Here is a 25,962-nt window from a genome sequence, read left to right as displayed (position 1 = left end):
TTAAGCACAGAGGTAAAAAAAACCTGTTTTCAGACAACTACAGAACATTGAAAAAGAGATAGAAGAAAGTATAAGCAAGTGGAAAGAATATACCGTGTTCTTGGATTGGGAGAATTAATATTATTAAAATGTCCATACTACCTAAATTAATCTATAGATTCAATGCAATCCCTAGCAAAATACAAATGGCATCTATATTATAAAAAGTTAGTGACTGTAATGCCATAACAACCAAATGACTGGTCACCAGGGGCTGCATTGATGGGTCTCGCTGTGTGACAGGTCTTGGTCTCGCGGTGTGGTGGTTCTGGGTCTTGTGCGATTTTGCACGCTGGGCCTCTAGTATTTTACATATCAAGAACAAATACTCCAAAAACTTATATGAAACTAAAAAAAGACCCTGAATAGTTACAGCAATTTTGAGAAAGAACAACAAAGTTGGAAGGTTCACAAAGTCAGATATCAAGCTATATTGCAAAGCCACTGTCATCAAAACAGCCTGATACTGGCACAGGAGCATGCATACAGGTCAATGGAACAGAACAGAGAACCCAGAAATTGACCCAGGTTTGATTCTGGTCCAAGGCACATGCCTGGGGTTGCTGGCTCATCCCCAATGGGGGACTTGTAGGAGGCAGCCAATCAATGATTCTCTCATCATTGATGTTTCTATCTCTCACTTTCCCTTCCTCTCTGAAATCAATAAAAATATATTTTAAAGTTAAAACGTTAAGCTAAGTGAATTAAAGAATGTCCTTGTGCTGTCCATGTATAACAAAGCTTGAATGAGCTCCAATAAATAGTAACCATAGAAATCTGATTGTGTATATGAAAATCTATTTCAACCGAGGTTTATTTATTTAGAAAACATTTTAAAAGATATATTTGAGCATTTTGCACATGTTTAATTATAACCTGGACTGTGTTTACTCTAGAATTAGTCATTGGTTTTGTTAGTTGAAGTTTGACGTAAGTACTTGTTTGTCTTTTGGTTTGAAAAGGAGCTTATAGGTAGTGAATTTTGTTGATTCTTACAGAAATTAATTTTTTTTCAGGGGCAGGGTAGTGTATTTATTTATATTTTTATTAGTATTCTCTTTAAATTATAATAAATTGCTATGAAGTCAGGTAGAAGGTTAGCAGTGATATTTAAGGATTTCTCTTTTATTTTTGTTCTTATGTTTTTTGATCTAATAGTAGCAGATTGTTGGATTCTCATTTTTTTAAAAATCACTTAATGAATTTTGGTATTACTATATCTTAGTGATAAGAATCTATGTTTTATTGACATAGTAACTTAGATGTGTAACCTTGGAGAAGTTACTTAATCCGTGCCTGTATTTTCCCATCTATAAAATGGAGATAATATTAGTACATACCTAATCAGGCTATTGTAGAGAATAAATGACAAAATACATGTGAATCACTTAAAATAATACCTTGCTAATAGTACAGTCAGTATATTTTTTTATTAATTATTATTTTTTCCTATAGCAAAAATATAAAACAGAGGCCCCAATCGGCTCGGGATCGAGCCTGCCCTTCACCGAATTGAACTGGGGACCTCCCTTTCAGTATGTGGGCTGAAGCTCAATTTACTGAGCCAAATTAGCTAGGGCCTCCTTTGTTTTTTAAAAAGGTAAGTCATCTTTTTCTTAAGAACCAGCTTTCATTTTCCCTCATAAAAATGAAGAGCTAAAGCATATGTATAAAAAAATTTTTAAAGCCTAAATGTGTGATATAAGGGAGAATGATTTAATATAACACTTAAAACATGAGATTGTAGGGAACCATTAAAAATGATCTACCTTTTTGCCATTTTGATAACAATATTAATAACCATCATCCTTTATGATTAATTAAAATGATAGTTACAAAGACTGAATAAACATTGGAAAATATTTGCTGTTACTTTGAGAGGAAAAGATTTTTCATGGCCTATTTTCTTCCTAAACTGAGTGTTTAACTTTTATGGTTACTCATAACAGAGGGGAAAGGAATAAGGACATCTTGCTAGCCAGTCAGAACAGTTGAGTCAACTCATGTGATCATGTGGCTAACAGACGTCACAGTTAGTGCATCTTTATGTTGGAATATTTGATAAATTAATAATTTAAAAACATATTATGCTAGATTGAAAACAGGGCAGTGGGATTATATATGATTTTCATCATTTAAAATGTTAAACTTTTTTTTAATTTATTTTATTTTTTTATTTTATTTTATTGATTTTGTACAGAGAGGAAGGGAGAGAGATAGAGAGTTAGAAACATCGATGAGAGAGTCATCGATCAGCTGCCTCTTGCACACTCCCCACCGGGGATATGCCCGCAACAAAGGTACATGCCTTTGACCGGAATCGAACCCGGGACCTTTCAGTCCCCAGGCCGACGCTCTATCCATTGAGCCAAACCGGTCCCGGCTAAAATGTTAAACTTTAAAGAAAAAAGGAAATGGTGATTATTATATGTGAGAGGTGACACACTTTAATTCTAGATTCTGAAGCAGGAGGGTTGCAAACAAGGGAACTAGTTCCCAAAGCCTTCAGAAATTGTTTCATGAGTAGAAAGGCTAGAACGAGGCAGTTTATCATTCCCTGTCCCTGAGGAACCAGGTCACTGGATGCAGAGCCAGGGTGAATAGGATTATTTTCTGTAATCTCAAGGGTGCCAGTTGTAGATTTGATTCTTCAGCAAGGTCAGAGAAACTCAAGAGCTGAAGTTACACCTTTTTTTTTGAGGGTAGGCACAGTGTATCATCTCTTATTTCTGCTTAAAAATATATTGATTGAGAGAGAGAAACATCAATGATGCCCTAGCCGGTTTGGCTTAGTGGATAGAGCATTGGCCTGTGGACTGAAAGGTCCCAGGTTTGATTCTGGCCAAGGGCACATGCCTGGGTTGTGGGCTTAATCCCTAGTAAGAGGTATGCAGGGGGAAGCCTATCAATGACTCTCTCTCAACTTTGATGTTTCTATCTCTCTCCCTCTCCCGTCCTCTCTGAAATCAATAAAAAATATCTTAAAAACAAAACAAAACAAAAAATCAATGATGAGAATCATCAATTGGCTGTTTCCTATATGCCCCCTACTGGGGGCGCAATGTGCAACTTGGCCATGTGCCCTGATCAGGAATTGAACCTTGATCTTGTTCATGCATGAGTTGATGTTCAACCACTGAGCAACACTTGCCTGGTTTCAATTTCTTGTAATCTATAATAATAAAAGCATAATATGCTAATTAGACCGGATAGCCAATGACTTTCTGGACGTCATTCCAGACATTGGGCTGAGGCAGAGGTGGTTAGGGGCTATCAGGCAGGCAGGTGAGCAGTTAGGGGTGATCAGGTAGGCAGGCAGGCAGAGTGGTTAGGGGTGATCACACAGACAGGTGAGTGGTTAGGCAATGAGACAGGTAGGCAGAGGTGGTTAGGGGCCATCAGGCAGGCAGGCAGGCTAGTGGTTAGGGATGATTAGGCAGGCAGGCAGAGTAGTTAGGGGTGATCAGGCAGGCAGGCAGAGTGGTTAAGGGCTATTAGGCAGGTAAGTAGAGTCGGTGAAGGGCAATCAGGCAGGCAGGTGAGCAGTTAGGGGCGATTAGGCAGGCAGGCAGAGAAGTTATGGGGTGATCAGGCAGGCAGGCAGAGGGGTTAGGGGCAATCAGGCAGGCAGGCGACTGGTGAAAACAGTTAATACTGATCGCTACCAACATCAGATAATCAATTTGAACCATGCTTTAATCAAGAAAGGACCAGAATGGGCCAGAAGACACAGCAAAGTAATTTTGCTTCATGATATCACACCATCACACACTTCAAAAACAGTTAAAGACACGTTAAAAGATCTTGCCTGGGAAATATTAACCCACCTGCTGTATTCACCAGACCTTGCTCCTTCAGATTGTTTCGATCGATGGCACACGTACTTTCTGAGCAGCACTTCAAAACATGAAGAAGTGGAAAATTGGGTCTCTGAATGGTTTGCCTCAAAACAAGAAAAGTTCTATTGGGACAGTATCCACAAATTACCTGAAAGATGGGGGAAATGTGTAGCTAGCAACGGACATTACTTTGAATAAAGCACTTTTGATGTTTCTCTTGAAATTATCGTGTTTTCTTTTATTACAAAATATACATTATTAACTGGCACATCTGGTATGTGGAATCCTAATGAACAAAATAGAAGCATAGAGCAGACTGTTGTAGAGCATAGAGGGAAAGCGGAGGTGGATGGGATGGTGGAAGAGATCAACCAAAGAAATTGTATGCATATATGCATAACCCATGGATTTAAACAATAGGGTGGTGGAGGCTTGGGGTGGAGGGCTGAAGGTAGGTAATAAAGGGTCAATGGAAAAATGGGACATATGTAATACTTTCAACAATAAAGATTTTTAAAAATTGACTCTAAAACAAAAATCTAGTCCTAACTCTAACAATGCTTGGCCTAATTAGGTGCTCAGGAAATATTGGTTAAATAATTTGTGAAATTTTTCATGGTGCCTTCTTTTTCTTTTGCAGTTAAAAGAGCCAAATTCCAGGGTTCACCAGGTAAGATCAATCTTTACTTACTATGTTTCCTGTGATTTAAAAGCAATATTTTAAAAATTAATTTTATTGAATTCAGTTATTAAATTAATTAAATATACTAAATTCATTAAAACAATTAAAAATCAGTATGGGGAGATGTTGGTCAAGGGGGTCAGAGTTTTAGTTATACAGATGAAAAATTTCTGGAGATTTAATGTATAGCAGTGTGTATATACAGTTAACTAGTATTGTATAGTACTTGTAATTTTCTTTTAAAAAATGTTTTGATTGATTTTTAGAGAGAGAGAGGAAGGGGCGAAGGATAGAGAGATAGAGAGATAAACATCATCTATTGGCTGCCTCCTGCATGCTCCCTACTGGGATTAAGCCTTCCTGCAATCCGTGCATGTGCCCTGATGGGATCGAACCAGTGATGTATTGGTTCATGGGTCAATGCTCAACCACTGAGCCACACTGGTAGGCTATATTTGTATTATAATTTTCTAAGAGGGAAGATCTTAAGTGTTCTCAACACACATACTCCCTCTCTCATTCAAAGTGGTAACTATAAGAGGTGCTCATGAATATGTTAATTCGCTTGATTGTGGTGATTATTTCACAGTGTATCTTACATCAAATAATCAGATTGTATACCTTAAAATATATAATTTTAAACTGTCAGTTATACCTCAGGAAAGCTGGGGGGGAAAACAATGCTGTTGTAAAAGTTTAAAGAAATCAAAATCTATATATCTATCTAGCAAAAAGTTTAAGTCTGCTTACTTCTTGACCAACTCAATTACACTTCCTGAAGTAACTATTTAGAGGTTTTTATATATTGTTCAGACTTTTTTCTGTGTATATGTGTGTATACAATACTGGATTAGCTACACATATCTTTGTGCAACCTTGCTTTTTTCCAACACATCATGAAAGTATTTTCGTGTGTGTGTGTGTGTGTGTGTGTGTGTGTGTGTGTGTGTGTGTGTTTGGTTCTTTTTAAAAAAAACGTTTTACAGAATTTTGTTGTAGATTTTGTACCCTAGTACTTGATTGAATATTTATGTTGTTTCTAATTTCTTGCTGTTTTAAGAAGTAAATGTTCTTGTGCATTATATCGTTGCTTTTACAAATGCAAATGTATGCTAGAGTCCAGAAATTGAATTGCTGGGCTAAAAGTATGTATTTTAGAGATATTTGGTAGCTGCTGCTACATTGACTTTCTGAAAGTTTTTGCTAGATTATACTAACATACACAGTGTGTGGGGGTTTATTTTCCCAAATCCTTATCAACATGAAATAATATGAAACTCTTTAATCTTTATCCATTATACTTCCTGAAGGTAAAAATAGTATCTCCTTATTTTTATACATATTTCCTTAATTGTGAATGTCAAGTTACTCTGCTTACTGCTGGGGAAAGAAAGAGTTCTGAAAATAGCTAGGAAAAAAAAAAACCATGGTTGGGAACCCAGGAAAATCTGAAAAACCAAACAAAATCTTGAGTGCAGTAGGAACCAAAGCAGGTTCTGAGCTTTCTACTCTCTCCACTGGTTTTGGATTAAGACTTTTTTGTTGTTGTTGTTGTTGTGAGAATCTGTTCCAGCTGGCTTTCTATGCTTGCATACAGTCCATGATGGCTTCTCCAGCGGAGTGTGTATGCTTCTCATTCAAGCTTTATCAACCCGCAGCTACCACTGTTTCTTTGTTTTCCCAACTTACAATATTTTGAGAAGGAATCATATTGGTTGCACCTTTTAGCCATCCCATAGACTTAATGCTTTTGAGTGACATTTGCCCCTCATCTAATTAGCTCTGGTTGAATATGGGGAGTGGAGTAAAAAATCATATGAGATGAAACATAGCTCAGTCTACTGCACTGGGACACTGGATATGGATGGGAATTATATATAAACTACATACATTTTAATGATACTTAAGAGAAAGATTTACCTTCTGCTAGAAGTGCATGACAGAGACCATTTTCTCACATCTCTAACATTAGGTAATCATTTTAAGCAGTCTTTGCTAGTTTGATGAGTCTTGCTTTTTCATTTTATAAAACTACTAGATGCCCAGTGCATGAAATTTGTGCACTGTAGGGGGGTGTTCCTCTGCCCAGCCTGCACCCTCTCCAATCTGAGATCCCCTCGGGGGATGTCTTACTGTCGATTTAGGTCCAATTCCTCTCACAATCTAGGGCTGCTGGCTTCTAACTGCCTACCTACCTGCCTGATTGCCCCTAACTGCTTCTGCCTGCCAGCCTGATTGATGCCTAACTGTTCCCCTGCCAGCCTGATGGCCCCCAACTTCCTTCCCCTCCCCAATTACTCCCAACTGCCCTCCCCTGCTGGCCTTTCGCCCACAACTGCCCTCCCCTGCTGGCCTGTTCGCCCACAACTGCCCTTCCCTGCCAGCCATCTTGTGGTGGTCATCATGTGGCAGTGTCACGCTTGAGGACCATGTAAGTTTTTATTAGTATAGATGATTAACTTCTTATATAATAAAAGACTAATATGCAACCAAATAGCGGAACAACTGGTTGCTGGCGCTCAACACAGGAGCTGCTCCCTGGTGGTCAGTGTGCTCCCACAGAGGAAGTGCCAGAAGTTGGGCTCACAGCAGCAGTGGCAGGAGCCTCTCCCACCTCCACAGGAGTAGCGAGCAGGTGGATGGAAAGGAACAAGGGGTCTCAGACTGCAAGAGGGCGCAGGCCAGGCTCAGGGACCTCCCAAGTATACCGAGCCTCAGTATTTATATACAAGAACTCTGAATTCAGTGCCCTTATCATGGCTGATGTGAAGATAGTATGGTGAGAATAGAATCTGCCGTGTTAAGTGTTGGGCAGATCTCTGAGTTTTGAGGTTCAGGCTACCTACCTTTGTTTAATACTCAACTTTTATTCTCAGAGAATTTCCTTTTCCCAACTCTGTAAAAACATTTCTGATAATTCAATAGATCAAGCTTGAAATTCATTTTCTTTATGAGGGTTTGTCCTGAATTCTTATCCCTTTCAACAGCTAGAGTTTACCTTTTCCTCTTCTACAATCTTTTTTTTTTTCTTTCTTTTAATGGCACTTTTATTTTCTACATTTAAAGTTACATATCTTTCCTATTAGATAAATTATATTAGTTTTTTCAAGCTGCAGGTGTGCTATAAAATCAAATTAGTTGGCTATGTTAATATTTTTATAGATTGAATAAAGTAGAATAGTAAATATCAATGTACCATCTCGTATTTTATGAAGCTTTGTTCTAGTTTATATGTGTTTATGTGTGTATTTTTTAAACTTCTAAAACACTTTTAGGTTATGCTTTTAAAAGCAATATGTGTTTTATATATTTTTTGCGACTCTACTGTTTTGAATGATGCTACTTTGTACAATAAATGTTTCCATTTCTTCTATATGTAATGCTTTACTTTGGATATTATTTAATTCCAAAGGCTTTGTGAGATTGGGTAATAGTCTGAGCACTAAGTATTGCACCTTCATTTTGCATTTTTTCAAAGATAAATTTAACACGTATGTGACCCTGAAAGTGCAGAATGTGAAGAGCACAACCGTAGCCGTTCGTGGCGATCAGCCTTCCTGGGAACAAGATTTTATGTTGTAAGTACTTTGCAGCAGCAGCGAACCTGCAATATTTGATTGCCTTTTCAAGGTAATTACATTGGATTAAACAAATACAGGCCCAAGATTTTGTGTATGTGTAATGTTTATAAAATATGTTAAATGTTTAAAACATATTTCAATATATTAGCATATGTTAAATATTCTTTTTGAAAACTACAGAGTTACAGGAACAAGTGAGGTGTGTAGAAGGTGAAATATGTCTGCAGTTTTATTCTCTTGTGGATTTGTAATCTATTCTTAGAGATGAATTATGAATGTGAGTCAACTCCCGATAGCTTGGAAGTTTTTAGAGACAGGAACTGGGTCCTGGATTATGTCTTCCCCAAAGAACCAAGTCATGTATGTATGTGCTCAGGAAACATTTAAGTACATGAACAAATGAGCTCATTATTGCATTCTGTATTCTATTGTATTTATGTAAAGGGGAACTTTTTCTTTGCTTCACTTATTTTCAATGCACTTGATATGAATTCTATGGTTATAATATCCCATCCCAAAATTTTGAATCTGAGAACATTTATCTTAATATTATAGTACAATAGGGAAACCAAGCTTTTCTCTAAAGCAGTGGTTCTCAACCTTTCTAATGCCGTGACCCTTTAATACAGTTCCTCATGTTGTGGTGACTCCCAACCATAAAATTATTTTCATTGCTACTTTAAAACTGTAATTTTGCTACTGTTATGAATTGTAATGTAAATATCTGTGTTTTCCGATGGTCTTAGGCGACCCTGCTAGCGGTTGACAGGTCGAGACCCACAGATTAAGAACCGCTGCTTAGGCTATAGTTAAGTTTGAGTTAGCCCTTCCAAGATGATCTTCCACCAATACATGACATTGCTTTTGCTTCTTGGTTATCTGGCGCTTTCCAGAATAATTTCTTTAAAATTTTTTCTTAGTTATTATTATAGGAAAATCATTATCATTATCCTGTGATAATCATCTTGTTAATAAGTGACAGTGCCTACTTTAACTGATAATGTCTAATGAGTTAATGTCTAATGAGGGGCTGTGTGGTATGAACTGGCACGCTGGTGTCCCTCACCTGTCCCTGACCATGTGTTCCCATCAAACTTAGGTGTTCTCAGGGATGTTCTTTCTTCTGCTGACAACCCATTTAATAAATCTTGTCAAGGAGCCTTGTTTTTTCTAAAAGTTTCCTGTATACAAATCCATAGGTATAAGTTGTGGGCAGTGTTAGTATTAACAAGAAAACATATAAGACTATTGCCTAAGGGTGGATGAAGAGTGTACGTAGGCAGCCTTTGTAGTAATGCCCATATTACTTCACTTTTTTTAAAAAAATGGAACTATTAATCTAATCATAATTGTAGCTCCAAAGGAGAGGGGACAGACTAACAAAGGCATTTTTCTATAGATACTTTACATAGGTTTCTAGGAATCTAAATAATGGGTGCAGCATTCTGGGGCATTTTGATTTTCCTTGATGACAAAATCCTGGTAATAAAATATTCAAGGTAAACAGAAGATATAGCTGTTTCATTCATATCATCTGGTTTTATTTAAAGGATTTTCTTCTTTTTTTTTTAGTGAGATTAGTCGCCTGGACCTGGGTCTAAGTGTGGAGGTATGGAACAAAGGACTGATTTGGGACACCATGGTGGGTACCGTGTGGATTGCACTGAAGACTATTCGACAGTCGAATGAGGTCAGTTCTTGCATTGTCCACTTATAGGTATGGTTCTAGCCCTTAATTCTCCTCAAGCTCCATTCAACTAATATTCATCTATACATCTCAGATTTTTCTTCCCCCTTGCTAATTAGAGGGCATACAACCAGTTATTCCTCACCTCACCTAGAGGTTCAGGGGATTTTATTTCAGTTTGATCTTTCCCCTGCCCTATGACTGAATTTAAAGGTGTTAGAACATCTCTTTAAACTTTTGAGGGATGTGTATATGTGTGTGTGTGTAAGAGAGAGAGGGAGAAAGAGAGAGAGGAGAGAGAGAGAGAGAGGAGAGATATCAGGAGGTAAAGGAGGGAGGGGAGAGAGTGTGTGTGATTGATTTATGGTACCTGTGGTTTTTACCTTTCCCACTAAGATACTTTCCTGAGAGGAGTCCATTAAATTTCCTCAGCCATCTGGATTGGTTCTGTTCTCTACTCTGGATCCTATTTTCTGCTTTTTTTCTTTAGGTCAATAATCCCCAGAGAACTGGTTTCAGTCTTCTTTCTACATATAACCCTAACAGAGTTTAAGGAACTACCAGTTTTGGCAATTGGTATTGCCAATTGTCTCTGTACATTATTTCCACTTCCCCAGACTAGAATTCAGCATAATTTCTCCATACACACTCACTTTGAATTTAGACAGAATCTATAGTATTTCTATTTATCTTTTACATGGACTAGGAGTTTTCTCTGGAAGGGAGGGGGGTGAAAATGTGAACCTTCTTCCGGAATTTCTTTTAGTTCTGGTTAAATCTGTACTCCCCCAGGCAATGGGCAGTTCATTTTCATTGTGGCCCAGTTCAAGTCTACTTCACTAGAAATGTTAGTAGCTCTTTGCTGGTTAGAAATAGAAACATTAAGAATGACGCAGATTAAATATTAATCCATGGAGAAGCTTGGTTTTCCAGTTCGGTACTCCGGAAATTATTTCCTCGGTGGGCTTGCAGAGAGCAGGAGAGGTAGGTGGTGACAGTTGTGTGTTTGCCTTATCAGGAAGTGCGTGGCCCTCAGAAGCTCTCCAACAAGGAAATTCAGAGAAAAACACTTGGCTCTTAAGCCAAGAGGGGAGTCATGCAAAAGGAAAGCTTAAACTTATATCTCTGTTTTCTAGGAAGGGCCCGGGGAGTGGTCCACCTTGGAGGCAGAGACATTAATGAAAGATGATGAGATCTGTGGAACTAGAAACCCAACTCCTCATAAAATTTTGCTTGATACAAGGTTTGAGTTGCCTTTTGGTGAGTCTGTTTGATTTTAATGTCATTCAATACTTTTACCATATTGTTTGAAATTGTTTGCTATTTATTTTACTCCTGTGTCTTTTGTCTTATTAGCCATCTCTTTTTAGGGCATTCTTGTCTTCTTCCTCTCTATTTCCTATAATGCCTAGCCCAGGGATAGTGCAAAGTTGATGCTAGAATGGTGCTAATTAAAGAATCTATACTAAAAGCATTCTTTTTAAGTATTTACTTTTTTATGACTGTTTAGTATGACTTACGAAATACCTACTTGTTAGAAAATATCAATAATTTACTCATGTGATAATATTTTAACATTTATTATCTTGAAGAGAATGTATGTCATATGATCTGTTCATTTTAACAGAGAAGTAGCACTAATAAGTAGAATAGTAATTTAAAAGGAAATTTTAGAAAATTACAAAAAGTACATTTTCTGGCAAAAATTTAAATAGTATGGAAATGTACATGGATAAAAGTTGTTTCTCTTCTCACCTCCTTTGCATTCCATTTGCAGTGGTTAAAGAAATAAATCACTGTTAACTTTCATTTGTCTTGGTTTAGAAATAAGAAATTTCTTTTGCAGAAATTTCTTTTGATAAAATTTGAATCACATGTATATACTACATATAGTGATTCAGTCGTGCGCCGCATAATGACACTTCAGTCAATGGCGGGCCACCTATCTGATGGTGGTATACCAAAAAGCCTAGTGTATAGTAGGTTATATCATTTAGGTTTGTGTAAGTACACTCTATGATGTTTGCACAATGATGAAATTGCCTACTGATACATTTCTCAGAACATGCCTTGTTATTAAGCCTCACATAACTGCATAAAGTGTTGTATGAACTATTGTACAAAAGCACATTATCTTGGACATTGTTCTATATTATACTTAAGGCCTATCTTGCTGGTCTGAACAGATGCCTATATGATAAATTATTTAAGCAACATGTTTATTAATTGACATGTAGGTTTTTAAAAAATATATATATGTCAATATCATACTACTGTAATGAACAGCTTTGTATATCTGTGCCCATTTGTGAGTCTAGGAAAAAGCCCTTAATGTAGAATTTAAATAATGGGTCAAGGGGGTGGGAGGGACCGGGGGGAGGTCAATGGGAGAAAAAGGAGACATATGCAATAATTTAAACAATAAAGAGTTTAAATTAAAAAAATAAAGAATGGGTCAAATAGTATATGCACCATTACTTTTCATAGTATTGCCAAGTTACTTGTGAGAAGGATTGTACCATTTTATAGTCTTACCAGCTGAATCCGAGATGTCCCTTTCTACACATCTTTGCTAACATTTTGTATTTCACAATCCTTTTAACCTTTTTCTGTTTAATTGGTTTATATGCTATCTTGTTTTAATTTAGTTTAATTTTAATTTTGACTGTTTACACTGAGTCAAACCAGCTAGGGCCTAGACCTTTAATTTAAACCATAATACATTTAATCACTCTTCTTGTTGGGTATTTTGTTTGTTCAGAGTTTATACTATTATGAATAATACAGCAGTAAACATAATCATAGCTCTATATTTTTCTTAAAACTATTTTAAGGGGTAAGGCAAGAATACATCCACTGTGGTTTAAAAAGTTATCCAGTGAAAATTACTGAGCCTCCCTCACAAATAAGTTCTCTTCCTCATAGGCTGTGACGATTAGTGCTTTCTTGTGTTTCTTTGCAGAGCCAGTCGTTGAGTCTATAAGCAAATATAGGCTTAATCTCTTTATAAAAAAGCAAATAGTAGTATATTCCAACACATTTGGTGTCCCTGCTGCTCTCCACTTAACAATGTATCTTAGAGAATCATTCTATATTACTCTACATCAGAACTTATGGATCTGCAGCATAGCAGCTCTTCCTGTCCTCTCACTTCTTTTAAATAATTACAGGGTACATCATTTTATGGATGAGGAAGTGTTAACACAAACTAGATAGTAGCTTATTTGAAGGTTTTATTATAAGACTTTGAATACTGCCACTAATTGCAGAAGAGCAGTTTAAGGTGAAGGAGGTGAAGTTTTAGGCAGGAAGATGTATCTGACCTCCAGCTTTATTCTTACTTTTTAAGATTGTTTTGGCTATTTGGCATCTGTTGAGATTCCATATTAATTTTAGGATGTGGTTTCTATTTCTGTAAAAAACATATTGGGATTATGATAGTGATCACATTGAATCTGTAGATCACTTTGGGTAGTGATATATTAACAATATTAAGTCTTCTAGTCCAGTGGGAATAATAGAACATTATTTTGTTTATTTTTTGTAAAGATTCAATACAATGTTCATAGAAAGAATGAAGCTACTAGAAAAATTAGTCCATTGCTACCACCCTTTTAAGTTTGATTTCCAATTGAACAAAGCATTATTGACTCATGATTAAATTATTAACCTTGTAATCTGGTTTCTTCTTTTTCATGATAGATATCCCAGAGGAAGAAGCCAGATATTGGACCTACAAATTGGAGCAAATCAATGCCTTGGGTGCTGACAATGAGGTAGGAACAGCCTTATTTGCAATATGGAGAGATAAAGAAAATTGTTTTATAGAACACTTAATAGTTTTTCAACAGAGGGACCTGTGAGTATGTTGAAGAATGAAAGAATTTAAACTATGTTAAAGAAAAAGGCATCTGGAAGATTGCCTGACATTTCATTAGGAGGATTTTTCTCTGACTTTTCCTTTTCATCTTATTGTTGCCAAGAAGTAGCTGAATTGGCACTAGTCTGGCTCTAGATTGGTGGGGAAGGAACGTATACTAGAAAAACTGTCCGCTAGTTACATAGATGAACAAAGGCATTTCTTCTGCTAGGTCCCAGATTTTTGGATCTATGTATCCTTATTTGTGTGCTCTTTTGAAGGATGGCATTGTCCTGTGCACCAAAAGGTTAGAGGATTGACTCCCAGTCAAGCACATACCTAGGATGTGGGTTCAATCCCCGATCGGGGTGTGTATGGGAGGCAACTGATCAGTGTTTCTCACATAGATGTTTCTCTGTTTTTCTCTTTTCCTGTTCCTCTCTCTCTAAAAAATCAATAAATATCCTCCAGGAATAATTTTTTTTAAAGTTAAAAAAAAAAAAAAAAAAAAAAGGCGAGAGACTAAGCCTTCTACAGCTACTTGGCAAGTGTCCTTGGCCAAAACGGGCTCTGCTTTCCTGATTTAGCCTGTTGCATTGGACCAGTGTCCTGTCTGATATTTTGGCCTTTATATTGGGATCACACAGGGAAATCAGCAGCAGGATCATCTATTTCTTTTCAATAAAAATTTTGACTCTTGTCAAACACTAAACCTTTTTACAGGTATGTATCTGTGATTTCCCCCCCTCTTTACTTGGGCCTCTTATTATATGCGTTGTTTTTTTCTTCTTTCTGCTTCTAGTATTCTATTCAAGAAGAAAGCCAGAGGAAGCCATTGCCCAGTGCTGCCGCCCAGTGTTGTAAGTGAGAAACTTATCTCTGACGCTCTTAATCACAGCTTTCTGTGAGTTCTCCAAATGTGGCTTATTTTGAATTGGGGAGGATGGCATTGTGGTGTGTGCAAACAGAATATATTCCAGAAACACACCTTTGCAGACCCATGCCTCCAGTGATCTCTGCCCAGTAGCTTTAGGAAGAGATCTTTTGGTTTTGTGTGGTTGTAGGCAGGGCAATGGTGCTCATTTTTTCTGTCCATTTGCTAACTTTTTATCCCAAGAGGAATGATTCTACTTTTTCTGTCCCCATTTACCAGTTATTTTTTTTAAGACTTTGTTTAACGTCATTAACTCTTTCTGCCACTTTTTCCTTCCTGCAAGTCTAGCTAGCTGTCTCTTCTCTATAGTACCCTGTGCATACATTTATTATATAACCTATCATGTATTATAATCTATGTATATTTCTTTGACAGGAGCAAAAAGTTTTTAAAGGCATAGACATTCTTCCTTTTTGAATTCCTAGCATCTGGCTTAATATACCTGACACATAGTATAGTACACCTCAATAAAGTTTGATAAATGTTTGAGTGAGAGAACATGTCATTTCTCCTGAGATTACTTATCCAAATAACACAGATTTCTTCTTGAAATGAGCCAGGCATTGTTGCTATATTGCTACCTTCTCCTTAATTTCTCTTAAAACAGCTTGAGGATTCACTAAAGGACTGATTTAGAGTCGCTTCTCTTTCAATTTTTCAATCTGCGGGATGTGTGTGTGTGTATTTTGTACTTTTGTTGTTGTTACTATTGTTTTTCTGAACCACATGTCAGGCATGTGGAAATTGGTGGTAATAGTAATTGTAGTAATACTGCAATAATAAGAACCATAGTATCTAACATTTTGAGGTCTTAGAGTATGCTAGATGCTGGCCTAAGAACTAAAAAGAACTAACTTATTTGATCTTCACAACAACCCTAAGACATACATTTTACTCTTGTCTCTCTCCATTTTTCAGATAAGGAAACTGAGGCTATACAGAGATTGAATAATTTGCCACAAATTACATAGGTTGTAAGTGGTATAGTAAATATTCAAACACAGACAACCTGACTTGATAGTCCATGCCTTGAACAGCTTTGTTATATTACTTCTATCATATTGTTTTTGATAATTAAAACCTCTTTTTATGGTTTATAAATCCATTGGTTGCCTTCCATCCTATAGGCTACTTTCCTGATAAAAGTAAGATCAATGGCAGAGGTCAACATTTTTTCTTTATTTAAGAAAACCTATTTTTTCATGATTTATTACTCTTCTCCCTTTTTGGTTATTTAGGACATGGAATTTATCAAACATTTAGGGCTATAGAGACCAGAAGAATCTGAATTGAAGACCAGGTTGTGAATTGAAAGTCTAGAGGTCCTTTCCAAAATGATTGTAATGAGCGAATTTTTATTTTTATTTTTCTGTCACTAACTTGATGCAAGTTTCTCTCTCTGTGTGTTTCTTTTTAAAATAAGTTTTTATTGATATCAGAGAGGAAAGTAGAAGGAGAAAGAGATAGAAACATCAATGAGGAGAGAGAATCATTGACCAGCTGCCTCCTGCACGCCCCACACTGGGGATTAAGGTTGCAACCCGGGCACGTGCCCTGACTGAATATCGAACTGTGGCCTCCTGGCTCATAGGTCAGTGCTCAACCACTGAGCCACGCCAGCTGGGCTGATTTTTAGTTGATATTTAAATGAGACTTTTAGACTTGAGTTGATGCTGAAATGAGCTAAGACTTCTGTGGCTAATGGAATGGAATGTATATATTTTGAAGGTGATTAGGATATGAATTTGTGGCTATGGGACAGAGGCAGAATGCTTTTTGGGCTGAATTGTGTCCTCTAAAACTCATGTTGAAGGCCTAACCCCTCAATGTGACTATTTAGAGATAAAGTTTGTGAGGAAGTGTTAAAGGTTAAATTATTTCATAGGTTGGGGGCTCTAATCTGATAGGGCTGGTGCCTCTTTAAAAAGAGGGAGAGCCCTGCTTAGTGTGGCTAGAGTGTCAGCCTTCTCAGAGTCAAGGACGCATATCTGGGTTGCAGGTTCGATCCCTGGCACCAGTTGAAGTGCATGCAGGAGGCAACCAATTGATGTAGTATCTTTTGAATGTGTTCTTCTCTCTCTCCCTCTCTCCTCTTCCTCCTCCCTCCATCCCTTCCACCCTTCCTCCATCCTTTTTTTTCTCCCTCCCTCCTTCCCTTTTTTTCTCCCTCCCTCCTTCCCTCCTTTCCTCCCTCCCTTTCTCTCTAAAAATCAATGGAAAAAATTCTCGAGTGAGAATTAACAAAAAAATAAAAAATAAAAAGACACCAGAGCTCTCTCTGCCATGTGAGGACACAGCAAGAAGACAGCTATTTGCAAGTGAGGAAGAGGGCTCTCACCAGAAACTGAACCCTGCCAGAACTTTGATCTTTGATTTTTCAGCCTCTAGAAACTGAGAAAATAAATTTCTGTTTTTTAAGCCACCCAGTCTGGCATTTTGTTAAGGCAGCCCGAAGTAGATTTATATATTCAGGGAAACAAATCTATATAATTGGAGGGAAAATATCTGAAAAAAGAGGCACCAAAATATTAACCAAGTTTGTCTCTGGTAGTGGGATTATGACATTTAAAAAAAATATTTTTATTGATTTCAGAGAGGAAGGGAGAGGGAGAGAGAGATAGAAACATAAATGATGAGAGAGAATCATTGATCGGTTGCCTCCTGCACACCCCCTACTGGGGATTGAGCCCACAACGTGGGCATGTGCCCTTGGCCGGAGTTGAACCTGGGACCCTTCAGTCCCCAGGCCAATGCTCTATCCACTGAGGCAATCTGGTTAGGGCTCCCAGTTACAACTTAAGAGGAAGGACCCTGGCCGGTGTGGCTTAGTTGGTTAAGTGTTGTCCAGCAAACCCTTCCAGTTCTTACATTTTCTAAAGAGCTAATTAAGTACTACTTTTACTAGTTAAAAGTTATTAAGAGGAGTAATGGAGTCATTGAGTCCTTGTTCTAGATATATGTTTGCTGTTGTCTCTCTGAGTGTCTTTGGAAATCTTTCAACTTGTCTACTTTAGTTCCTTGATGTATAAAAAAGAATTGGTCTAAATGAGCTCTAATTGTACCTACAGATAGGTATAGAGTTCAGATGAGCAGTTCTCCTGCTTAGATAGACATCTAACCCGTCTGGCTCCCCAGCATCCCCAAACTTTATTCATCTTTCCCCGCCCCAGGAGATAGGGAATGCATGGGCTAACCTCTCTTCACCAATAGCTGCCCTTGCAAAAGGTTAGAGTTCCACCCACATTCTATAAGACAACTGGCAAGGATCCAGTTAAATTGTCTTATAAAATTTCCTAAAGTCTGGATTTGTCCTATTGTTTCTTCACAATTAGATTCTGGTTACTACATAGCTGATACTATTTTTAAAAAATTATTTGTGATGCGATGTTAATTAATTCAGATGTTGTTTTCTGAATCTTTCCACTATTAGGATATTCCACCCACCCCCTCTCTCCCCTTGTAATTAATAAGTAATTTGAAGGAGGGGGGCATACTACTTTGAGACTGTGTGTACATATCCTATTTTCTCATAACTTTTTATTCATTAACTAGAGGCCCGGTGCATGAAATTTGTGTACGTGTGTCCATGTGTGTGTGTGTCCCTCAGCCCAGCCTGCATCCTCTCTAATCTGGGAACCCTTGAGGGATGTCTGACTGCTCGTTTAGTCGGACATCCCTCTCACAATTCAGGACTGCTGGCTCCCAACCGCTCACCTACCTGCCTGCCTGCCTGCCTGCCTGATCACCCCCCTAACCACTCCCCTGACAGCCTGATCGATGTCTAACTGTTTCCCTGCTAGCCCGATTGCCCCTAATTAACTTCCCCTGCTGGCCTGGTCACCCCCAGCTGCCCTTCACTGCAGGCCTGGTTCCCCCCCCCCCCAACTGTCCTCCCCTGCAGGCCTGGTTGCCACAGCTGCCCTCTCCTGCTGGCCATCTTGTGATGGCCATCTTGTGTCCACATGGGGGCTGCCATCTTGTGTGTTGGAATGATGGTCAATTTGCATATTACCTCTTTATTATATATGATATTAGAATCTGTTATGATCATAAATCATAGCCACATTGGTGGTTGCAAAGTGATGATTTTCTAATTCTCTCATTACTTATACATTGAGTAGCTGTCTTTTCCTCTTCTCCTATCCTACTTTTTTTTATGACTGTCACTATGAACTCATGAATTCTTTTTTTAAAAAGCTTTTTAAATTTATTTTTAGGGAGAGGAAGGAAGAGAAAGAAAGAGAAACAGCCATCTGAGAGTAATACATTGATTAGCTGCCTCCTGCATGCCCCTACCCTGAAGCCTCTTTTTCAAATATGCTAGCATTATTATCAGTTCATTAAATGTGCTTTTGTATGGATAATTTTATTTACCTGAAACATTTTCCCCCTCCCTTTCTTGGTCCTTCTCCCTAGTAAAATCTAACTGCTCTCATTAATTGTTAGTGAAATGTTGTAGTGCATTTTGGGGGTGGAGAAGGTAACTGGCTTAATTAACCTGGTGTTATTTCTCTTATAATAATGGTAACAAGCTTAAGTGAGAATAGGGAACTGGTTGTCCAGACAGCATAACTATTGTTATTTTAATGGGTTAGTAATGAACCTTGTAGTGGAATGGGGTCACTTGTTTGGTTTACTCATGCTATAAGCATTTATTGACCACTTACTATGTATGAGAAACTGCTGTGCAGTGCTGTGGAACATTGAGGAATGAGGCATGTCTTGTAAGGAGAGCCTTCTTTGGTCCCAGAGTTTCACTGAGAAACATTATTATTACTTGCCTGGAGCAATCTAGGTTGCAAGCTAATCTGAAATTCTATGTGATTATTTTTCAGTTTTCTTTTGAAAAGAAACAAGGTAATTACCCCTTAGCAGTTGCTATGACAACTGTGCTATGGCCTGGGAGAATTTTCAGCTGAAGTCCCTCTTTCCCCATGGTTAGAAAGTTTAACAAATTGTTAAAATTTAAAAATGGCACAGTATCCTTTCAGAGAAGAAGACATAGGTGGCAGGAAGAAGTTAAGTACATAGGAAGAAAACTGACACTCAGTGTATAGATAAATTAAACCACCTGTGATTAGTAGTCCCATATCCCCAGGATTGGAAGTTAGCTCAGGTAATGAAGCCAGCCTTGTCTGGCATTATTCAATGCTTCTAGAATTTTGATCCTTTACAGCCAGCTTTCAAGGGAACTGCATCCGCAGAACTCTGAGGGATTTCTAACCCAGACATTGGCAATCTCTCGGCAAACATTAGGGCTGTCAGAGTGTGCTGACCCTCCCATTACCTATTTATCAGGAACCTATAAGGCAAGCAAAAATCTGACAATATGACAAAATAATTTTCTCTAGTAATCTTTACAGCTTTTTCAAGATTATATAGCTAGTATGTGGCAGGGCCAGAATAACTTAGCTTTGACTTCAATACCAATATGAAGCCAAATTATTATTCATTGTTTCTTAGGATAAAGGCCTATTTTTAGTGATTTCTTTGTCACATTTGTTGCCTCAAATTTAGTTTGAGTGTAGAAAAGGCTTTAAATTTAATTAATATTGAATTTTTTATTTTGAAAAATGAGTAGAAAACATCATTTCTCCTTTCATTCAAAGCTTTTGTGTATTAATAGATTTTATTTAAAATTTATAGGTAATTAAGAAAAATGTTATCTCTGAGGACCCAACTGGCTACAGTGTTTTATTACATATCAAAAAATGAGAGAGTGCGATTGTTTTTTGGCCTTTTAACTTTCAATGGAGAGAAGCAAAATTGGACATCACCGCTTCCAGAAAAGGGAATCACTCTCCACTGTATCAGGACTGAGCCTCTCATGGCTATACTGTGGTAGGCTCAGGTTTAATGAACACAAAGACAAAGAAGAGTGTATCAGCTTCTAAATGATGTTGTAGGCCAGAGGAGGTTTAAAAAGAGTATATGGAAGCAGTCGTTTTTTGTTATTCCCCATATAGTGACTAGTAGAGAGCAAGAGTACTTTGTATTTATATTTGTCTTATGCAAGGTAGAAGGCAGATCTCTTTACATGCTATGTAAAATTAATGGAATACAAATAGCAAAGGCTCAAATAAGGTAAGGTATATAATAATTGGTGGGCTGGGGAAATGATCTTTGAATTCTTCCTAAAATTATCTCTGTCACTCTTCTTCTTGCTACCACTTGCGGTGTTCTTAGGTCACTGGACCTATCTGGGCTGGGGAGAGCAGCAGAGTACGTAAGAATTTGAATTCCTTATAATTTTCTTGATCTTATCCTTTAACATACTCTCTCTGAACTATAAAGCTGGATATTCATGCATATTATAAGCATATATAATTTCACACCCCTCCTTTCACCTCCCTACGCTCCTTAAACCTCAGGAGATAGTTATCTTTAGTGAAATGTTATATCCTTTCAGGCTGGTTTCTTAAAGACTGTGTGTGTATGATAAATTTCAAAGTCCCAGTTATAATTCTGACAGGATCTTCTGAGTTTTCTTTGCCAGAGACAAGCAGTACCATCAGCCACCAGTGTAGGAAGCCCTCTCCTTTGGTTTCTTGACTAAGGAGTGCAGTGACTAGAAGGAGAAGGTTTATTCTGGGGGAGGTCATTGGTTTGGTGAAGTGAGCAAGAGGCTGATGACATGGTTTGAATTCTTTGCTTGAAGCAGCCCAGGTGGGCTAACTTTGTTCTAGGGCTTGGAGAGTGGGTAGTCAGTCCTTTCCAGCAGGATACACAGCCCTACGTGAACATTACTGGTTGTTACCCATCTGGCAAGGGGTTTGGCTGCGTCCCAGTGATTAGTGTCTAATAGGTGCTAAGAGGCACTAAATTTTGTCCTGATATTGGAATTTCTCATGAAGTATGTATTTTCTGCTGTTTGAATCCTGAGCATTTTCACTAGGAAACTGCTCAAAGGCAGCCTAAGAGAGCTCAGATAACTTAAGGTTTTAATTTAAATAGAAAATAAGTAACTAATGAAAAATAAAAAGGTTTGAATTCTTTTTTCTTTCTTCTCTAGCTGGTAAATTTCAGTCTGTACTCTGGATTTAAAGACAGGCACTTAATCCAGGAGCACTCCTCACCGGAGCCTCACTGTTCAGTATCTCATGCAGTTTTGTTTGGGTGCCTGCTCTGTGCCTGTGGCCCAGATTTGTCCCAGATTAGATTTCTTCTCCAGTTTACTTTTACAGGTTTATTTTCTGTCATTCCCTTCCACATTCTCTTTTTCTGTTTCTCTCTTTTGTCTCATTTCACTTCCCTATATTCCCTTTCTCCCATTCCCTCCTACTTTTCATATTCTCTTTCCTTCTATTCCCAATCTTTTCTTTCCATAGGCATTTTGTTTCTTAATATTTGTATTTTATTTATTTTGTATAGAAATGCTGTCAGCCTTTAGGAAAGTTTTGGAATATTCATCCCCTTAACCTAGCAAAATAAAAAAGCAAAGCATGCCCTAGCCGGTTTGGCTTAGTGGATAGAACATCAGCCTGTGGACTGAAGGGTTGGAGTTCAATTCTGGTCAAGGGCACGTGCCAGGGTTATGAGCTCGATCCCCGGAGGGGGAGTGTGGGAGGCAGCCAATCAATGATTCTCTTTCATCATTGATGTTTCTATCTCTCTCTCCCTCTTCCTTTCTCTCTGAAATAAATAAAAATATATTAAAAAAAGAATACACACACACACACACACACACACAGCATTATTTAGAAGTAATAGGTGAGATGCAGTGAGAAACTAAGGGTCTCTATACTAAGTGCCTGGCTCTGGATCATGGGCTTCTTACTTCTGGCTGAGCTGCTCTCTCCTGACCTCACAATCAGTAGGATTGTCTATCAAGGCTTCCTTTTTAGATACTCAATTTTGGTTTTCTGGATTATGTGCTAATTCTTCTCCTGCCAGAATTTAAGTAGACTTTTTGCTCTGTCTTCTTTTTTGTATCTGCCCCCTCTCCCTGTATGCATGAATAATTCAGTACTGACTTTTCCCACACTTATTCCTTCTGTGGGTTCATGGAGAATTAAACCCGAAAGGCATTCTGGTTTTCAATCTTTGATCCTTTCTAGTTTTCAGAACAACAAATACATCAAGGATTAAAACCAGTGCCTGTAAAGTCTTTTTCCTAATATGTGATCAGAATGCTTTGTGTTTTTTGACTGATCTTGTTCCTGCCCATTTTGAAGGTTAGCCTCTTTCTTGTACTGATTTTTCCCTTGGGGTTCTAATCACTAACCTCTTTTTCCCCCTTCTTCTTCTTATGCTCACATATCGCCTTAAACTCAGATGAGAAAAGCTTACCCCTGTATCCTGCTGTATCCACAAGTGTTGTCTCAAACCCAGTGTTCAAATTTTCTTCCTTGTGTGTAAAGCCCATGTTTGTGCTGCTCCCTGTCTCTCTTAGTGGAATTACCTACTAGGCTGTATAATGTAGAAGCCCAAGGGTCATTTTCCTGTTACCTTCCATTTGTCTCCAAGTTTTTATTTTTATTTTGGGAAAGAGAGAAAGAGAGAGAGAGAGAGAGAGAGAGAGAGAGAGAGAGAGAGAGAGAGAGAGAGAGAGAGAGAGAGAGAGAGAGAGAGAGAGAGACATTTAAGTGAGAGCTAAATATTGATCAGCTGCCTTCTGCAAGCTCCTTACCTGGCATCCAACTGGGAATTGAATAGGCAACCTTTCAGTGCATGGAGGATGATGCCCAACTAACTGAGTCACACTAACCAGAGCTTGTTTCCAAGTTTTATCATTTCTGCCTGAATTCCTCCCACCCTAGTTCAAATTTTTAATTTCTACTATATGGATGTAGGTCCTTATCTCCTTCATGAGAAAATGTAAAAGCCTAACCTATGTTCATCAGGAGCTTCTGTTTCCCATACTACTACCAAGGTTTAATTTTATTTTATTACTAGTATGAGGAGTCCATCATTTGCTAAAAGTATCTCCTTTTTGGGATGGTGAATATTGGTTTTCCTCATTGCAAGCCAAATGGGAACTTGGCAATAAAGGAAATATGGGGATTTATTAATTAGGTACATATGAGGATGGTGTCAGAAATGGCTTCCCTATATAGTAACCTATAAAGCACAGTAAGGTTGAGCTCCCTTTCCAAGCACAGTGCTCCACATTTTTATTCTTGCTTGGGGCAGGATTTGTAGCTGTGTTCATCGTTTAGTGCTGGACCTTTAGGGTGACTCTAAAGCCTTGGCTTGACCTTCCTGATTTCCTTGGCCAGCTTCTGATGTTGGACCTGTTTGTTTGGTTCAGCCATGTATTTTAAGGTCTGAAAACAAGACAATTTTAAACAAATTCTCATTTTAAGATAGGGAAAAACGATTTCCCCCCCTCATTTTGATAGTAGTAGAGGACCAGAATCTGTTTATGACACTTACCATAACTTAGGGTTATGATAGCTAGAGAAGTAGAATCTCAAAGAATTCTGCATTGGAAAAATGCAACTCATCTAAGAATCAGCACTAAAATTAAACCAAGTATTATCTCTCATTTGATAAGGGGAGAAACTAGTGGGTATTGAGACAGTTCTGCACACGTCTTTGAGGACACTGGACTCGGGTGCAACTCAGCTTGCTCTTGATTTTAGGTAGCTGGTGGCTCCCTCAGTTAGAAGCAGAAACAATTCTAAAGAATTGAGTAAAGCTTTGACTGTGCTTGTTCCACAGCTTTTGAAGATCCCGATAGTGCTGTCGATGACCGAGATAGTGACTATCGCAGTGAGACCAGCAACAGCATCCCGCCTCCTTACCATTCGACTTCCCAGCCCAACGCTTCTGTGCACCAGTTCCCTGTGCCTGTGCGATTGCCACAGCAGCTGCTACTTCAGGGCAGTTCCCGGGACTCTTGCAATGATTCTATGCAAAGTTATGATTATGACCTCGATTACCCAGAGCGGCGGGCTCTCAGGTGGGTGTTGGAAACAAAGCACTTTCTTTCCCTAGTATGCTGAGCCCAGTTTACAGCTGACATCAGGATTTGGGCCCTTTAACCTGAGGTGGTAATGGAAGCATAGCAGTAAGATGGGACAAGATACAGTTATTTTGTGTACAGTTATCTTTTTTCTCTTTCACACATTCACATTTATATGTTTCCATCAGTAATATTCCTCTTTATGATTAGCGATTCTCAAATGGTGAGAGAATGCCCACTGAAGGTGGATGTCTGGGAAAAGCCTGCTCACTTCTCTGCTCAGCCCAGAAATTTTGATTCACCCTTTACCAAAATAAAAAAAAAATAATAAAATAAAATCACAGATGTTAAATGTTTGGATAACCCTTCCTACCTAAATATTTCCCTGAGAATTTCAGAAGAAAACTACTATGGATCTCTCTATAGCAGATTCAGTGTTTTTGCTAAACCTTTACATTTTTCATTTTATTAATTTATTAAATATATAGAACATTTGCATGGTTTAAAAAAATGTTAAGGTGCAATACAGCATACAGCAAAGAATCTCCCATTCACACTTTTGTCCTCCTTCACCTCATCCCCTTCCTTTCTCAGTTTTCTTACCACCCTCATTTGTTTTTTATGTATCTTTCCATAGACTATTGTCATATATTTATGACTATAAAAGCAAATACATAAATACATGCTCCCCCACACCTCTAACTTTAAAAAAATTCAAACTTATAATTTAGAGAAATAATACAATGAACACCTAAATTCACATTGCCTAGATTTACAGTTGTATTAACATTCTGTCACATTTATCTCATTTTCTCTAATGTATATTAATAAACACATACCTTTTCCCCCTGAACCATATGAAAGTAAGTTGCAGCTAGCTGATGTGGCTCAGTGGTTGAGCGTCCACTCAGGAACCAAGAGGTCACAGGTTTGAATCCCTGTTAGGGCACATGTCCAGCTTGCAGGCTCAGTCCCTAATAGGGTGCGTGCTGGAGGCAGCAATCCATGATGTTTCTCTCTCATCAGTGTACGTATGTATCTATCCCTCTTCCTTCCTATTTCTCTATCTCTTAAAAAAAAAAAAATCATATTAAAAAAAAAAAAGTAAGTTGTAGATACCATGTTATTTTACCAAGATGTACTACAGCATATAACTCCTAAGAAAAAGAGCTTTATCTTACATAACCTCAATACTATAATCATACTCAAGAAATTTAATAATGTAATGAAATTATTTAATATATAGACCATATTTTAATTTCTCCAGTAATATATGTATTAGTTATTTCCTTTTTGATCCAGGAGTCAGTCAATGATCATGGTGCAAAACATTTGATATTCCTGATTCTGTAGTCTCCTATAATTAACAAAATTTTCTTTCTTTTTCTTTTTTCTTTTGGGCTTTTAAGACATTACATTTTTTGAAGTATTCAG

At 37.8% G+C, this 25,962-nt stretch overlaps 1 protein-coding gene across 6 annotated transcripts in view; it reads left to right on the top strand.

Annotated features, from left to right (window-relative positions):
- Nucleotides 1–25,962, top strand: part of UNC13B (unc-13 homolog B) — a 128,085-nt gene that overhangs the window by 19,274 nt on the left and 82,849 nt on the right. For all 6 annotated transcript variants that reach the window (XM_045580026.1, XM_036433455.2, XM_036433453.2 and 3 more), the window contains exons 2-8: nucleotides 4,519–4,548; nucleotides 8,039–8,138; nucleotides 9,714–9,831; nucleotides 10,965–11,088; nucleotides 13,531–13,604; nucleotides 14,490–14,547; nucleotides 24,285–24,525. In XM_045580026.1, the coding sequence (XP_045435982.1) occupies nucleotides 4,519–4,548; nucleotides 8,039–8,138; nucleotides 9,714–9,831; nucleotides 10,965–11,088; nucleotides 13,531–13,604; nucleotides 14,490–14,547; nucleotides 24,285–24,525 (745 nt within the window). The remainder of the gene's footprint in view (nucleotides 1–4,518; nucleotides 4,549–8,038; nucleotides 8,139–9,713; nucleotides 9,832–10,964; nucleotides 11,089–13,530; nucleotides 13,605–14,489; nucleotides 14,548–24,284; nucleotides 24,526–25,962) is intronic.

This window comes from Pipistrellus kuhlii, unplaced genomic scaffold (genome assembly GCF_014108245.1).
Source record: "Pipistrellus kuhlii isolate mPipKuh1 unplaced genomic scaffold, mPipKuh1.p scaffold_m20_p_12, whole genome shotgun sequence".
Lineage (NCBI taxonomy): Eukaryota > Metazoa > Chordata > Mammalia > Chiroptera > Vespertilionidae > Pipistrellus > Pipistrellus kuhlii.
Note: the sequence above shows the minus strand (reverse complement) of the source record. Positions and strands in the feature narration are given on the sequence as shown.